We start from the raw sequence: 17,690 nt of genomic DNA, 5'->3' as shown, positions 1-17,690 counted from the left end.
AGGAATTGCAGCGGCTCAAGAGAGTGAAAGAATGTGCAACGCAAGCATTGCCTGGTCCATTTACTTTACTATATTTTTATTTGCATTACTTTTGCTTCTCTGTCTGATTGGCTCTGGGGCATCAAGACCACAACAGATAAGTTGTTACTGCTGATATATTGGTAGATGGAAAAGAGTAGTTTATATACTCCTTTGTACAGATGTATGTGAGTCTGAGTTCCTATTAACAGGGCACAGTGGAAGGGGCATGAATGTAGTATCCAACTTCCTTGAACCCACAGCTTTGCCATGTGCCCCATACCTTTGGTGTTTGCTGCTGTGTGCTAGGTGAGGTGGACCCACCAGACTGTGCCTCACGTTGTGGTTTTGGGTTGGGACTCCGCTCTCGTTCACAGCTGCCCAACTTCCCCAAGCTTCAGCTTCGACAACTGAGCTCTCCCTACTCTGCTGAAGCTGAGGCGTACCATGCCTCTGAAACACTCTCCGTAGCTCAGAGTTCGTCTAGTTCATCTCTCACTGTGGGGCTTAAACAAAAAGCTAAAAAGCTCAATTTGAGTTAATCTGCTTATGCTTTTCGGTTTTTTCCAGAATTTTTTTCTGAATGTGTGGTTTTTGAGCTGGCCAAGTCTCACTATGTGCTCTGTAGCTGAGTGAAACAGCAGAAAACACAACCAACCTTCTTTATGGTGAAGCAGGAGCGACATACCAGCGGGTCCCAGGTTCAAACCTCTTACATCCCCATGAATATTGTTTCCGACTTTTATACCATTGGCTGTATGAAAGATGAGATGTGGTAAAGGATCGAACAGCCAGTTGGCCCTCATGTTAATCTTCTCTTCATTTTCTCTTTTTGTAGATTTGTTCCTTACCCTGGAAACCGGGTTTGAGACATGGATCAATCAGGTATGCTCCCCTTTACACCTCGTATACCCTTAAAGAACACGTACAGCCAGCTGAGATATCATTACATTCTACTGGTTTATAGATCTCTGGTTTATAGCAATTTTTCAAGTTTTTCTTTTTTCTGGTCTTCAGTTCTTTTGGAAGTCTGGAAAACGTCCAAGCACACCTTAAGTAGTTTGGGGAGCAGCAATTGCACTTAATTAATATTTATATGTATCCCTGTGGTGCTTAGCGTATTTTAGAAGTTGTTTTTGTGTATATTCAAATATTGTTTAGCATGTGAAACTTGGGCGAAGGGAAAATGGAAATCAATTAGGCATTCCCAGAACTGCAAAGCTATTAAATGAAAACAGAGATAATTGTTCAGGGAGATTCCCGAGGTACTCTTAATCCCCGAGCTGAGGGGCCGTGTGTGAGCTTAAACCGCACACAAGTCTTTTGGCTCAGCTCCCATGTAGTGTTGGAGGTGCGGTTCAACACATAGGGAGCTTAGCTCTATATTTCCTGTTGGTTAACTTTCATTCAGCTCCAGAGAGAAAATGAGTGGCTGGGGTCAGTGGGGAAACCCTGACCTCTTCAGGGGTCAGGACCTTTTTCTTTCTCGACCGCCTACCTGTGATCCCAACATTTTTGCCACTTTCTCTTTTTAGCAGGAAATGAAAACAGGTTCCTCTCCGCTTGACCTCCATAACTTGCATTTACATCCTCAAGGAAAGGGGGCTCCATCACCCCTTTTTCCCCCACTGGCTGCCTAACTCTTGGTCCTTCTGTATAATTTTTTTTTTGATAATTTCCTTTGCTATTTCTTACAACAGGCCTTCTTCATCTATCAGTTAATTTTTCAGTGGATTCACTTTTCTGGCAGTTGGAATATAACAAGCACCTCTGAAAGCAGTACAAAGTGTAGGTGTGAGCTGTGAGGTCTGCAAACATGGTTGCCTTTGACATTTGTCATGTTTGCTCATGTTTTGAGTTTAATTTTTGTAGTAGTTGTTAAGCTACATTGATCATTTAAGAGGAGCTATGTTTTTCAGTTCAGAACAAAGTGGTTTTTTTGGCCACATCTACTCACCACCTAAGCTGTTACCCACACCTGGGAAGGACTTTTTGTCAAGAACCAAGTAGCAGGTGTGGCCAGTTTGACAGGAGTAAGAGATTTCATGCGTTAAATAGTCTGGAACCAAAGAGGTTTTGGCAGAAATGTGAGCACAAGAACAGTTCTGCATTGCCCACAGATACTTCTATTGGATGTAATGTTGGCTGTTATACTGAACTCTTTTTCTCCTTAGTGTTTTTGTTGTTGTTTATTTCAGCCAGAAGGTGATTTCCATACCTTTTTTAGGTGCTTTACCTCAGAGACCTTCAGTTGTGTGTATTACTATGACATCAATACAGAAAAGGTACAGTAAAAATTCTGCGAAACAGTTCAGTAACATATATGGTTACAGACTATACAGCATATGATACTAGTATGGTTTCATAGGCAGTTGGACACGTTATCCTGTAGATCTGTTGTCAGTCCTGGTCTCAGGAGCAAGAGGGCAGTTATTTGTAAGTTATGTGATTAATACTGTATATCCAGCCATTGGATGTGGGGTTGTTTCAAATGAAAGGAAATACCCAGGCTGGAGCTGCTGTCCATGTCCATGCTATATCACACTTCCCATTGACTGGCCTTTTTACCTCACATCAACCCAGGTAATCCCTGTTTCCAGCCCCATTAGGTGCCCTTTCCTCTATGTGCTGTTTGTCACGCTCTGCAACACTCTGTGTTTCGCCACCTCCTTTTAATTTCCTTTTTTCTTACTAAACCCACATGAGAATTATCTCGGCCTGATTAAGCCAGCAACTGGTGTTTTGCATTTGATTAAATTTGAAAGGCTGAGGAAACCAGGCACCGATGCAGTGCAGTGCTGGCAGGCGACTCACGGGCTGAGATTGCAACGGTCAGACGTGGTCACCAGGACAACGAGGAACTTGACAGCTAGGAGCAAACCGACCAGTGTCGGGCCTCCTGTACCTCAACGCCGCTGGCATCAAGAACATGCAATTGTCTTCCACAACAACCGCCGTGTTTTTCTGAACAGCTTTCGAACCCGGCCACCAGTGGGAAGTCTCCATGGTAACACCTCTCCCCTGTCTGTTTATGAAGCGCCAGTGATTGATCTCCTCGTGCTCTTTGATTCAATGAGAGCAGGCTGATAAAGTAGCTCTTTTTTTCCCGCCGAAAAGATGCTTACCTTTTGTCGGACCGCCTGATTAATTTTAGCAATAAATAAGAGCGGCCGGTGAGCCGAGAGCGACGTTTTCACCAGAGAACATGGCGCCATAAATCACTAATGGGCCTGTCGGCAGGGCCGTCGTAGTGTCTGCGCTCCCTCCCCAAGCCCTTCCAGAAGGGAGAGGAAGATAAGGAGTGAAAACGGGGAAAGTTTTCCTCCTCAACTTCCTCCCTTTAAATTTAATTCTTCATGGCCTAATTTTTCAGTTTGTCAGACTGTCAGAAAGCGTGTAGTGCGAACGAGGAGCGTTGCCTGCACTGTCCTGCTTTTTCAATGACAAAAAGTTTGCGAAGACATTTGTAAGAATTTCCACAGCTTGGTGGGAATACGGTGGGAAGCAGGAGGTCTGGAAACGGGGATTCCGTTTTTCTTCCAACCCTGTTCCAGCTGCCAGTGTTTGCAAGTCATTTTGTTCAGAAGTAATAGCAATGTTACTGCACCGTCGGGCTTTTCTGCGAAGGACACGTGTTCATCTATGTTTGTCTCTGCTCTAAACAGAGCAGAAAAAACCACCCGTCCCGGCCATGTAGCGAATGTACTAGTGGCGCCCCACTATCCTCCAGTCTGTCACTCCAGGTTAATCATGCTCTGCCATCACTGTCCCTCTCTCATGTTGGGTCACTCCGGAGCCTGCAGCAGGAAGGGGTGGGGTCACGTCATGCCACTGGTATGAAAAGGCAGCGTGCAGAGCGCATCCTGATTGCCTTTTCAGAAACCACATTTCGCACGTTGAGAGGAGAAGATCAGAGGTCACCTTTGTGCAGGTGGGGGTTAAGGCACGTTGGGAGAGTCGTACATCTGTCTTTGGCACGTGACCCACAGTATAGCGGTTTGGAATGATACCCACTCAGTGCTTCAGGCAGCGCTGCTGACCAGCCAGCCAGCCCACCTCACTTCCAGCACCCTTAGTGGGTCAGAGACGCAGCAGGCTTCTCTTATCCTGGCCGACTGGCATCCTGTCCAGAGCATCGATCTGAGCAACTGAGCAATATGGTGGAAGAAGAAACAGATTGGTAGAACTTAGGGCGGGCATCACAGCACATCCGTAATAACAGCTAAGAGTCATGATCTGCCTCTCACATACGGAGTTAACAGAACAGAGGTAGAGTAGCGTCAGCTTCAGCCTTGCTGATGGAAGAGCTGCCGGTGCTCTTCAGCACCATGTTGTTCGTTCCCACTCATGACAGTGTGACTGGTAAAAGAGCAGATAGAAACACACAGGTTGGGCGTGTGTCTCTCTTTCGGAGAGCTGCCAGAACACTGACACGTGGAGGGTGACAGCTCCACAGGCCTCGACTGCACACTCTGAGTGTTTGCTACATCCTCCATGTGTCCAGGTGCTGAGGCATTTGCTGTCCACAGTGTGGAGAGCCTCCGTGGGGCAGAGGAGACATATAAATGGTGCAGGAGTAATTCAGTATTTATTACACAATTTGAAGATGAAAAATTAAAAAAACAGTACATCTGAAAATCCATTAGTCAATATAACGGTAAAACAATACAGAAAGTGAATGAATGGAAATATTATGGATCCATGATGGAAACTGTACAATATATTATTTATTCATTTAACTAACACTGTTCTCCAAAGAGATTTACATTGCGAGGTTTCTACACTAATATCCTGATATTGATTTATTTATAAAGCTGGTTAATTTTGACTTCATTGATTCAGGGTGAGTACTTTGATCAAGGGTACTACAGCAGGAGCACATATTCAAACCCAGGTCTCTTGAGTGCAAACTGACAACTCTAACCAGTGTGCCACCTGCTGCCTCAGTTAATATATAAAATATATTTATCCATGTCTGCAGCGCCTTGTTTAGGTTTCTGAAAAGATACTCTTGACCTTTGTTCTGCAGTGAATACGGCTTGTAACTTGCAGTACTTGAGCTGGTAGTACGCACGCATGCACACACACCCGCAGAGGTAATTTACTTGAGAGTTGGGTTGATGTTGCTGCTGATGTCTCCCACTGTTTTCTCCTTCCTTTTTCACCCACTGGAGCATTGCAATCAGCAGGAATAAGAGTCCTATGTAGCCCCTGCCTCCCCGTCACGCAACACGATAGGCCCACATGCTGCGTCCCACCCTTCTTCCAAGCCCCGCCCTCTGTTATACAGGGCACCTTCTGGTGCATCTCTCAAGGGCTCTGACACTCTGTGTACAGGTTGGAAAACCACGTTTATTAAGCTAGAGAATGACATCTGATAGTTTCATACTGATATAAAAAATCTTTCTATTCTATCAGTACTGCCATTTTCATCAACCTCTTGTCCAAAGCAGGGTCCTGGAGGTCCAGAGCCTATCCTGGAAGCATACAATGTGAGACAAGGTACACTCTAGACAGAATACCAGTCCATCATGTGGCAGTATCTCTCATACACACATCAACGGTAATATAGTCACCAGTACCTCTGAATTAGATGTCTTTGGACTGTAGGAGAAAACCGGAGTACCATGAGGAAGCCAACAGCAACGGGTAGATCATGCAAGCACTGCATACACTGAGCTGGATTCAAACCCATGTCGGAACATTGAGCCCAGGAGCTGTGGGGCAGCAGTGCCTCCCTCTGTGTCCCTCCTGATGCTGTTAATTCAGATGAAATCGGCCATTGCTGCTGTACCACCCAGGTTTGCTACTATAGAGCGCCTGCAGGTTCAGGCGCCACGGTACAGCACTCCAGAAAATGTAAATCCCATGTACTTTAATACAGTGTGCGTTTTTTCCAGGCCTCTTCTGGAGGAAAAGCAATTTGTTACTGTGGTCAGAATTCACCTTTAAGTGTCACAGGGATCATAACAGTAGGAGTGAAAGGAATTGTCCTCAAATGGATGTCGAACCCCATCAGCAGTGCAAGCACATAGCAGAACTGCTGTCCACAAGGAGAGCACTGGGTCCGGAGGGTGAGGAAGACATGCTGAAGCACAGTGCGCAACTACTGAGATTTACCCAGAAACACTTCGCAATGCTAATTACTACCAAAGGTGATTGGACCAACTGTGGAGTTCGCTGTCAGACTGATTAGCATGACCACCATGCTTCAGCACATTGCTGCTTCTTGGTGTGTTTGTGTGGCCCCTGACTGATCCTGGAGTGTCCCAGTTCTTTAGCACATACCCATTAATGTTTTTTCAGATTTACCCATTCAAGGGGTGTTTTTTCAATGCTCCCCGAGTGCGGTGCAGGTGCGAGGGTCGACTGCTCTCTGAAGTGTTCAGTTTTTGTGTAGTAGTGGTCCTCTGAAAAAAGGTGAATCCCTCCTGTTTCTCTAGAATGGAAACTTCACCAAGAGCGAGTCCATAAGGCCAGAAGGTGACTTCAAGATCCTTGGCCAGTCAGCATTTGTGGACTTCGGTAAGACCCCCTCCTTGCTATTTTTGTTTGTCTGTGTTGGTCGTCTTGCCTTCTGTCTCTGGATACACCATTTTGTCTCTGTCTTCCAAATTCACGTGTTCTTTCCAGGACAATGTTATGTTGCCAAAGCAATGAGTATTAAATCCGTCCCATCCTCTGTATCTCTCTGCTTCTCTGGCCAGTGGCTTTTGTGTGTGTGTAAGAGTGTGTAAGAGTGTGTGAGAGTTCATACTGCTTGAAGGGGTGCAGTAGTATCCAACGTCACTCCAGTATCAGTCATCAGAGCTCTCCGAGACATGCTTCCACTCTGGGGTATGGTAGATGGGCCCCTCCCCTGCCCGGCCCGCACTCGTCTCCCTGTTGTACCAGCACTGGTAATCCCATCACGTTTGATCTGTGTCGTAGTCCTTATTGTGAGGCTTTTCTGAGGCTAAATCTGCTCTGCTTCACAAGTCGTCTTGTGCCTTCTTTGTCAGCAGTAGCCATTAAAAATGTAGGCTGCTAAATATCTCTAAGTTGGGAAGAATTGCATCATGGGACACAATGAACAACATCTGTGGGAGCACATCAATGCAATTGGAAATATTGAGTAGAGCTATCAATGGACCTATCTGTGCATCTTTTTTTTTTTTTTTGGTTAATAAATGATCAATTTTACAGTAGTTATTTAGTCACGCAAGCACACTGTTAAATTCTTTAAACCCTCCTCTGCTCTGCCACAAAGACGTTCTTCTCGGGCCGTCTGGGATTGGGACAAGGAGAACTCAGACAGCTGTGTGTGTTTGAGTGGCTTCTTTTTGACGCGGAGTTGCACAAAGACGTCTCCTTTCAGATTTAATTTGGATAAATCTCATTTCGGGACACGCTCCCCTGCTGGACCACTGCAGCCACACAGGCGTCCACAGCAGATAAGCGACGGCCTCTAATTGTTTTTCACCATGATGTTCCTGTTCCCCTTCAGTGCCTTTTGCTCCCTCCTCTAATAGATGTCGCTTTGCATTTGTGTCCTCGCAGGGCACTGCCACTCCAGCATCTCCTTTGAAGGTACAATACACATTCCCAGTCTGGTGTCAAACCTGCAGCCAATGTCTTTTAAAGGAGTGGCTGGTGTTTTTTAAGAGGACGATGTTCATTTGTCTATTCAGGGAGAACAGACCCCTGAATAGTGCTCTGGAGCTATTAAATAACACCCCCACCCCCAATAGTTTAACCAGAAAATCTCCACCCTTAGCACAAAGATACCAGTTAAATCACACCTGACAATCAGCACTCTATCGCCCCCTCTAGTGAAAAATGGAAGTTCCCAGGGGGCTGTTCTCACAGTTCATTCAGCTTCTGAGGGGCCCTATGGGATTGGCCAAGGTGGAGGGAGACCACCAGTCAGAGTGAATGTTGAGGGGGAATTATAATTGAGCTGCTCAGATTGCAAAAGGGGCCCCATCATTATTCAGTGGCCTAACGTGTCATCATGCAAATTAGCGGCTGTTGCTATAAAAATAGTGTTAGTTTTATGTAATTACATTTGCCAGATCCTTTTTAGGTTCTGATGAAGTCAGCAAGGGGCCTCGCTATGCCACACTGAGTGCGGCTGCTGATCGTACAGATTGGGGCGGGGGTGTGTTTGAAGAACTCTCGCTTACTCCTCCTCATTCTCCTGCTGTCTCTCTCTCTCTCCCCCTCTGTTTCTTCACCACTTCTTTGTCTATTTACATGTATGCATGTCTATATGCAGTGCATTCAGAAAATATTAATATACTCCTTTACATTTTTTATGTGGCAACCTTATACAAATATTGTTAATTTTTTCTCCCCGATCAATCTATAGAAAAATAAAAATAAAAAACTAAAATATCACATTGACATAAGTACTCAGACCCTTTAAGTAACACTTGAAGTTTAGCTCAGGTGCATCCCATTGATCAGCTTTGAGATGTTTCTACACCATATTTGGAGTCCACCTGTGGTAAAGTCAATGCATTGGACATGATTTGGAAAGGGGCATAGCTGTCCCACAGTTAGCAGTGTGTATCAGAACAAATGCCAAGCCTTGAGGTGAAAGGAATTGGCTGCAGAGCTTGGAGACAGGATTGCGTTGAGGCACAGGCCAGAGAAAGACTACAGAAAGATTTCTATAGCATTGAAGGTTCCAAAGAGCACAGTAGCCTCCACAATTCTTAAATGGAAAAAAGTTTAGAACAACCACAATAATTCCTGGAGCTGGCTGCCCAGCCAAACTGAGCAGTCGGGGAGAAAAGCTTTGGTAAGAGCAATGACCGAGAATCCGATGGTCACTCTGGCTGAGCTCCAGAGATCCTGTGACAATGGGAAACTTCAAGAAGGACAACCATCATTGCAGCACTCCTCCAGTCTGGGCTTTATGGCAGAGTGGCCAGATGAAAAACTCTCCTCCGTAATACATACGTGAAAGCCCACTTGGAGTTTGCAAAAAGGCACAGGACTCTTAGACTGTGAGAAGCAAGATTCTCTGGTCTGATGAAGCCAAGATTTAACTGTTTGCCTTCAGTTCTAAGTGTCACGTCTTGAGGAAACCAGCCACCTCTCATCACCTATGCAGTACCATCGCAATGGTGACTCGTGGTGGCAGCTTCATGCTGTGGGGTTGTTTTTCAGCAGCAGGGACGGGGAGACTAGTCAGGGTCAAGGGAAAGCTGAATGGTGCAAAGTAGAGAGATAATTCGTAATGGAAACCTGCTCCAGAGCACTCTGGACCTCAGACTTCACCGAAGGTTCACCTTCCAACAGCACAAAAACCCTAAGCACAAATCAAACAATCCAGGAGTGGCTTAGGGACGGCTCTGTGAATGCCCTTGAGTGGTCCAGCCAGTGCCCAGACCTGAACCTAGTCAAAGATCTTTGAAGACACTTGAAAATAGCTGTCTACCAACAATCCCCATCCTGACAGAACTTGAGAGGATCTGCAGAGAATAATGACCAAAAATCCAAGTGTGCAAAGCTTGTTGCATCTACAAGAAGACTCATGGCTTCAGTTGCTGCCAAAGTCGTTTCAGGTACTAAGTAAAGGTTCTGAATACTTATATCAATGTGATATTTCAGTTTTTTTTTATTTTTATTTTTCATAAACTTTCAAAAAATTCTTAAATCCAGTTTTTGCTTCATCATTATGGGGTATTGGGTGTAGACTGATGATTGGGAAAAATTAACTGAAATGATTTTAGAATAAGGTTGCAACATAAAAAAAGCAAAGGGGACTGAGTACTTTCTGAATGCACTGTTTTGTGTGTGTGAGCTAGAGAGATAGAGATTTGAATGAATCACACCTCCTGTTGTAGTACCCTAGATCAAGGTACTTACCCTGAACAAATACTGTAAAAGTGACACTGCTGTATAAATTAGTAAATCATTGTAAGTAGCTTAGTGCACAAACCTCACATTGTAATTTCACTTGAAAAGCATCAGATAAATGATAAATGATAACACTGCACTCATAACTGCGGGGACTTAGTGGGCTGGCTTGTTACTTGAAATTGGGGTCCATCTCCTCTTTACCCAGCATGCACTCCAGGTCTCTTAGGAATGCTCTGTGGCTTTACTCTGAATGTTAAATTGCCACATGTTGGCAGTAAGGCCAGGTGCTGTGGAGTCCTGCAGGCAGGGGAGGGGGAGCAGTGCGACCAGCAGCAGGCTGGTCCAGCTTCATCTCAGGGTTGTGGGTTTGATTCTCAGAAGAGGAGCTTAATTTGGTAGCATTTGTGAGGTGTGCAGTGTGTCTTTTTGTAAAGCTCAAGTATGTGTATTATAAATATATATTCACCCATCCATCCATTATTGATAACTGCCTGTCCAGCACACGGTCGTGATATTCCAAAGCTTATCGTGGGAGCATAGGATGAGAGACGGCGTACCCTGGACAAGACACCCATTCATCACAGGGCAATCCTCCACACTCATTTTCCCCTCACACGCACACACACACAGAGTACAGGCAAAATTTTAGTCACCAGTCCACCTGAATCATATGGAGAACAGGCAAACTACTCAGATTGAGCTGGATTCAAACCTACGTCTTGAACATCTCTCCTGTCTTCAGTATGAAACTGATGTGTCTGAGTCATTGCAGATAAAAGCAATCATTCAGCTAGCGAGTAGGAAGGAAGGAAAGAAGAGATCCTAAGCAGGTCTCTCAAAGTGGCGGCGGAGTGGATGTTCTCAATCCCATCTCTCTCTCCTCCCACTTCTCCTACAAGTCTTTCTGTGTTGCACAGCTGCATAGAAGATCTATTCAGGGTGACAAATTAAGTAACTTAAGTATTAAATTTTCATGGGACTTGAACACACTACCTGTTAGTACCCATCTGATCTATTTTGCAGAGCTTGACACAAAGTGGCACATGATCAGCAGCATGTCCCACACTGGCCCAACCGTGACTCTGAAGAGCAGTGAACACACTGGCCAAAGGCCTGCAGTAGTGCTGCTGCTCTGACTTACTACACTGGTGTGTGCTGGGAGCAGGGAATTCTCCTGTTGTAATCGTGTGCACTTTGGTCCTCCTATCCCCCCCGATGTGCACTGAGCACAGTGGCACAGGGACAGGTGAGGCATCCGGCACAACATTCCATCTCTGTCTCGGTTACATAGGTATATCTGCAAAGGCTGGCAAACATACGCCACGCAGAATGTCTCCTTCTGTGTTATAATAATGGTAATTTCTTTTTGTTTTTACTGTCTTTGCCCCAATGCATAATTCATTAGTGCGACACAGACGGTGGCAGAACACAGGCACGAGAGTGCTGCCAAGAAAATGGAAGGTGGCAGGAACTGTTACTCATTAGCATTCTAACTTTGTTTGGAAATTGGGGCAGCAGGTGGCGTAGTGGTTGGAAAGTAATCACCTTCCAATCAAAGGCCACAGGTTCAGATCCCATCTCCTGCTGTATTGCGCTTGATCATGGTACTTACCCTGAATTGGTACAGTAAAAACTGCCAGCTGTATAAATGGATAAGTACCTTAGTATATGTACGTTTGCATTTTTTTTTTTTTTGTTTGATGATTTTCTCTATAGTGACTTAGTGTTCAGTACTACACTGATTTACACTTCTATACAGGGTAATTTTTACTGCATCAGCTTAGCATAAGTGACTTGATCAAGGGTACTAAAGTGGCACGGTGGCACAGCGAGTATGCTGCTGTCTCACAGTGCCTGGGTGGTGTGAGAGGACATGGGTTTCATTCCCGCTCAGTCTGTGTGGAGTTTGCATAGGTTTCCTCTGGGTGCTCCTGTTTCCTCCCACAGTCCAAAGACATGCTGTTCAGGTTCACCCATAGTGTGTGAGTGACAGAGAGAGTGTGTTCCACGTGATGTGGACCTTGGTGAATAAGGTGTGTGGGCTGATAACACTACATAGTTCATTTGAAGTCGCTTTAGAGAAAAGCGTCTGCTAAATAAATAAATGTAAATGTAAAGCAGTAGGTGGGACTCAAATTTGGCTCCTTGAGTTGAGAGGCTGTGGCTTTAACCATTGCGCCACCTGCTGCCACCTAATAAACCAGCCAGTATATTAAGGTAATGCTGTAATCACTTTGGACAGAAGTGTCATGTGAATCAAGGTCATTAATAATTTTTGCTGTTGATTCTGCTTCTGCTGCATGTCACTTGGCCCTCAGATTTTTGCTTCTTGTTTGACATAGAGCACAAAGCAGAAGTTCTTCTTGTTTCTGACTCTCATTGTGATCGCAGCACGGTCATCTCCGGCGAGAACATCATCTCACTGAGGTCATTCTTTGGCTGAGAAATTAAATATTAAATATAGATATTTCTTTTTACATAAATTTTGGTCCAGGGTTAGATGAAAGCCTCATCTCCCTTCGAACCAGGGCTGGAAATCAATGGATATGAAGTGTCAGCCATCATTCCTTCTGTCACATGTAAACTGATGGACTATCACCAGTTTATTGCAGGATGTGCTGCTGAACACTTGATACGTGCTGTAAACATTGCCAGACCCGCACACGTGATTACAAACACCCCTTACGCACAGGGATGCCAGAGGCCATTAGGCAGGTTGGATAGGGACCCGAGGTGCTGGGGGCACTAGTGTAGCACACAGGTGGGAGAAAAGCACGGCTCTCTGTTTCCTCGCAGAACCCCATTTGCATTGTTATTGGCTGTGCACTGTATCCTGTGAATGTCAATGGGTATGTTACCCTGAATCACTTACTGTCGCTCCCTCTCTGGCTCTCCCTCTTTCTCTCTCGATCGCTTGCTCGCTCAACTCACTCTGCTCTGTTTAGTTTATCCAAATGGGATGCTGTGCGATTGCCTCCGTATTACCAGGGCTTACACTTCCCCAAAGCAAATGAGCAAATATCAGCAAAAACAACTTGAACAAAGTGACGCTTGTGTTGGCGGTTCTTGGCACAAGTCCTCATTGCCTCTCTGTGTGTGTGTGTGTGTGTGTGTGTGTGTGTGTGTGTGTGTGTGTGTGTGTGTGTGTGTGTGTGTCTGGGCATGTGAGCGTGTGCGGGGAAGAGGGAGAAATGCTTTTAAAGGCCTACTTGCTCAGTTTACTTCCTGTCTTCCTTTGAACGAGAGGTTTTATTAGCTCGATCACCGGCCGTTTCTCTCCTCACAGATGGCGATGGATCCCAGGACCACCTGTTGCCCGTCTGTATGGACGAAACCTGCAAGAGGAGCGCCATCTTCCTTACCAGGCCAGGGCACAGCCAGGTGCGCCGCATTGCTGTTCTTCAAAGAATTGGTGGTCACAGCTAGGAATGTCAAGTCAGAGGTCAAAGGTTAGCCTAGGTTGGCAGGCTGCTCATTTGGTACTGAAACTGTCATTTCATCTCTAGCTGAGTGTTCATGATGAAGATCCTGTGTTTCACAGGTTATGGAAACAAAGTCAGTGAGCGATGTTTTTGTGGGTGAATTGGAGCTCAGGCACACTGGCCATCAGGGATTTGGCATGGGTAGTGACAGCTGGTCTCGCCAAGGGGCCGAGAGGGCATTAATATTTATATGTACTTGTTCAGCAGACGCTTTTCTCTAATGTGACTTACAATGTTAAGCTACTTACAATTATTTACCCATTTATACAGTAATTTTACTGGAGCAATGTGGGATAAATACTTTGTTGAAGTGTACTACAGCTGGAGGTGGAATTCAGACCCGTGACCTTTGGGTCCAAAGGTGTTAGATGTAAACACTACCCTACCAGCTGTCCCATAAACCCACCCCAAAGTGCCAGGGGGCCATGGGGGGGTGACTGCCTCCTGCCACCACCTGTCTGATCTTTAATGGTCCCTGGGGACTCGTCATTACAGCAACAAGCGTTTGTCTTCCTGCTCGTTGACCTGATAACTGCTTCTGCTCAGTTCACGCTGAAACACCACTCACAGATCTGAACATCCATCTTTGCCGCAGAGTTAATCTGGGCTATCCCTCCCCCAAGATGGAGACATTAAACAGGCTCTATCGTATAATATTCTAATGATAGCCTCTTTGCTAATTTGCTGTAGTGTGTTGGTGTTTCTCCTGAGTACCTTTAAGCCTGAAGGCAGTTTCCACTTTGTAACTTATCCAAAACTAGGGGGGTCTAGGCAAGGAGAATGGTCTTTGGTAGGGATGGGGGATGGGTCCTCCATCCTCATTTGGAGACATGGTCAGACTTGCATGATGTCTGAGCCAGATGGAGAGAGGGGGAGAGGATCCCATGGGAATCCCACAGTCCCAATGGAAAGAGCCGTCATGTGACCATTATTCATTTCCTTTCCCTCCACCGCATAATAGAATCTTTGCCTCGCGCCTGACTTAATCATGTGTGTTGGCTGTCAACTCTTTTGTTCTCTTCAGTTGTTATTCTCTTCGTCCCAAAGCGTGCGAGTGGTAATTACATGCACCCTGGATGCAGTGTTGGCGACAGGCTCAGCAGTAGTTGCCGACTCCTTGCCGCGTTCAGAGCACAGGAGCTGTGTGCTGATTTGCAAGGAGAACACCCAGAGCGTGGAGATGGATTCCACCGTAAAATCAGGATGTCTGAACATAGACTTACTCGCAGGGTCCCAACTCTACGAAGGGAGTGCTGGATGAAAGGTCCTCTGTGTCCATTCATTAGAACGACCTAATTTTTGAAGACACAAATATTTTCTTCCTTTTTATTTTTTATTGCAGTTTTACCTATTTTCAAAAATTTCTTTTAGTAGTTCAGCAAACATGACCTATGTTTACCAATAAAGCAGCAGCAGTGAGGAAGACCAGTGTGGTATCACCTCACTTCAGCTCGCTTCCACAGTGTTCATAGCTGTTGTCCGGTGTTCAGGAGTATCATGGATCAATAGCAATAGAATAGAATATACTTTATTGTCCCATTTCTGGGAAATTTGTCTTGGACAACCATGACACAGCCAGTGCACGGCGTTGGACTCACATAAAACAATACATACCATAACACACAATAAAATAAGAAATAAAGCCACAGTCAAAATATATTAAACACCTACTGTATACCAGTTTAAAATCTCAGTTTTGGAATTCTCTATTCAATAATTTAACCGCGCTTGGTACAAAAGAATTTTTATAACGATTAGATTTACACATCGTCTCCCTGAGGGTAACATGTTAAAATTCTCATGTAAAATGTGTTATCAGCAGCAATTTTTTTAGCTTGTTTTAAAATAGATGCCTTGTACAACTCCTGTGTGGGTCGTTTCTCTTCCCACTCTATAATTTTTAGAACAGTATGTACTAGTCGTGGATGAGGAATGGATGAGGAAGGAGCTCCTCCAAGATGAGGAATCCTGCACATGTTCATGAGATGAATCTATCAGCAGTCAGAAATAGTTTTTGGAGACCGCACATTTTTATTTCCATTCATTGGTTTTAATTCTAATGTAACTCAAATTCAATAAGAATATTAAATCGGGAAAAGATGAATTAATTAAATTCTGAATAAATAGTCTCCAAAGCCCCATTCTCTCAGATTCCTCAAAGGCAAGGTGTTTATGGCTTCTCTGCAGTGAGAACTCCCCCACTAACTTGTTGGCTGTCTTTACACCCTCCTAGAGAGACTGACCCATGTGCTCTTTGTCAGAGCTGACAGTCAGCAGTCCAAAAACCCTAGCACATTTCCAAGGGCAGCTTGTTGACCCAAAGCCACAAAGCAAAGCTGTGGTGTGATGCCACTTTTGTACCGTCACCCTATAGTTTGGACTGGACCGGCAAACTGGGCTTGGAGGATTCATATTCTTAATGGCCTCGTATGCGTGAAAGTTGACGTGCTATGTTTGCACTTCACTTTTTAATGGAGCACCCTGGACAGTAGCTCAGTGTTTCTCAGCCAATTACCCCGCTGGAATTGAAAAACAAAAATTCCGCGGTGATAACGTCATGAGCTAAAAAGTTTCTCAGCAGATCATAAATGGTGCGCCACATTAGTGGCCATTAATAGCCTCGCATGGCCATCCGTCAGTGTGCTGGTGATGGAGCAGCTCTTCCCGGGCAGGAGCAGCCCCTCTAATGGCATTCTCCCCAGCCGCTCTGCCAGCTCCTGTGATTTTAATTTCTTGGGCTAATGAACCATACCTCACATTGCGTTGAATCAATGGTGGCCGAATCTGCTTATACCCTCGCTTTTCTCGCTTTAGTAAACAGCCCGAAACCGGGAAGAAGTGGCAAAGCTATTTCTCAGGGATTGATATGTCTGATTTGTGCTTCTGCCACTCCTCCCACCCCTCAGGGAAACTGTATGGCCTTTGGGAGGATGGCATGTCTGTCTTCCTTTCATTTACCGAAAGACGATGTCGCTTTTTTGTTTTTGACGATGTGATAAGAGAAAGCAATATGATTCACTGTTGTTTTGTGCGGTGACTGCCGAGTCACTGACACACATCGTTTGATGTTCAGTCAGAGGAGCTGAAAGGCAAATTTAAATAGGCCATATTGTGACTTCTGTGTTGTTTTGTGCGTGTGTGTTTGTGTGATTATGCCTTGGTATGTCTGTCACTGAGGCAACAGTGCAGGGTAGTAGGTTATTAAGATGTTAAAATGAAATAAACTCTGCACTGTCCTTTGTTGGCACCTTCAACAGCATCTCCTCTCCCTCCAAATCTCTGTCTTTCTCAGTTAAATTTACTGCACTTCATTGCTGTGAACTATTTTGGTACACTTGCACTGCCAAAACAGTGGTTGATCAGTTGTACACTCTGTTTTTTCTTGAAAGTAAAATGGAATAAACTCTGCTTGTTGTGCTTTTCCGGCATAATAGATTGTGATACACTTCTGTTGCCAAAACAGCAGTTGTGAACACGAGACAATTTATTCTCTTGTGACTGAGTAAATGACTAAAACTGATCAAATCACGTAAAATTGCTGAATCTGAACAAACTAAAGTTGCATGACCTCACTTTCAGTCTTTTTCCATGTGCTCTGAGATGGTTTACATCCTAGATGTTCTTCACATATTACTGAAGATCTCCAGTTCTCCATCCAGTTGCCTGACCAATCAGTTGGTCTCAGTTGGGGTTGTGCCCTTTTATGGCTCATTTTACTGTAGTTTTCACTGCCATGTCCCCCTGCCAACTGACCTACCAGTCTCTATCAACTGTAGGTCTTGCGTGAGATACCAACCCTAATCTTACCCTGTTTGTGCACCCTCCCTGGAGGTGTCACTCAGTGTTTGTATCCTTTCCCAGCTCTCCTGTAGAGCTCACTTCAGTCAAACCTGTAGTAGACCTGCGCAGGTCTCTCTCTCTCTATGCTTCACCCTGTTGGCGCTGTCTGATTGGCAGGATATATGGAGGAGCTCCTTCTGTGTGCTGTGTCACTTTCCTGGGGGGCGCCAGCTGTGTCACTGCCACAGAACCCCGGAGAGGGTGCCTGTCCTCATCCCTCCCCTTGAGCTCTCATATAATCCACCACTGTATTGGGCAAATACACGTTCTCCACGCTCTCCCCAGAAAACACACATTTCTTGCCAGCGATTCACACTCATCCCTGGTGTGCTGAGATTATGGGTCACATTGCTGCACTCATTTATTAAAAAATGCCGGTGCTCTGTGCATGTTCCCCACGGTGGGCTGTGCTGGGAGTCGAGAGGCTGGGTTGGCAAGCAGAAGGTCACGGGTTCAAATTGCGGAAGCAGAATCGTCATGACACTTTGATCGAGGCAC

At 45.2% G+C, this 17,690-nt stretch overlaps 1 protein-coding gene across 1 annotated transcript in view; it reads left to right on the top strand.

Moving 5' to 3' along the window:
• Positions 1–17,690, top strand: part of itfg1 (integrin alpha FG-GAP repeat containing 1) — an 88,518-nt gene that overhangs the window by 16,402 nt on the left and 54,426 nt on the right. The window contains exons 7-9 of the mRNA XM_018758157.1: positions 857–903; positions 6,462–6,543; positions 13,157–13,251. Coding sequence (XP_018613673.1) covers positions 857–903; positions 6,462–6,543; positions 13,157–13,251 — 224 coding nt within the window. The remainder of the gene's footprint in view (positions 1–856; positions 904–6,461; positions 6,544–13,156; positions 13,252–17,690) is intronic.

Source organism: Scleropages formosus, chromosome 1 (assembly GCF_900964775.1).
Source record: "Scleropages formosus chromosome 1, fSclFor1.1, whole genome shotgun sequence".
Lineage (NCBI taxonomy): Eukaryota > Metazoa > Chordata > Actinopteri > Osteoglossiformes > Osteoglossidae > Scleropages > Scleropages formosus.
The sequence above is the reverse complement of the archived record's forward strand: the minus strand, read 5'-3'. Positions and strand labels throughout refer to the sequence as shown.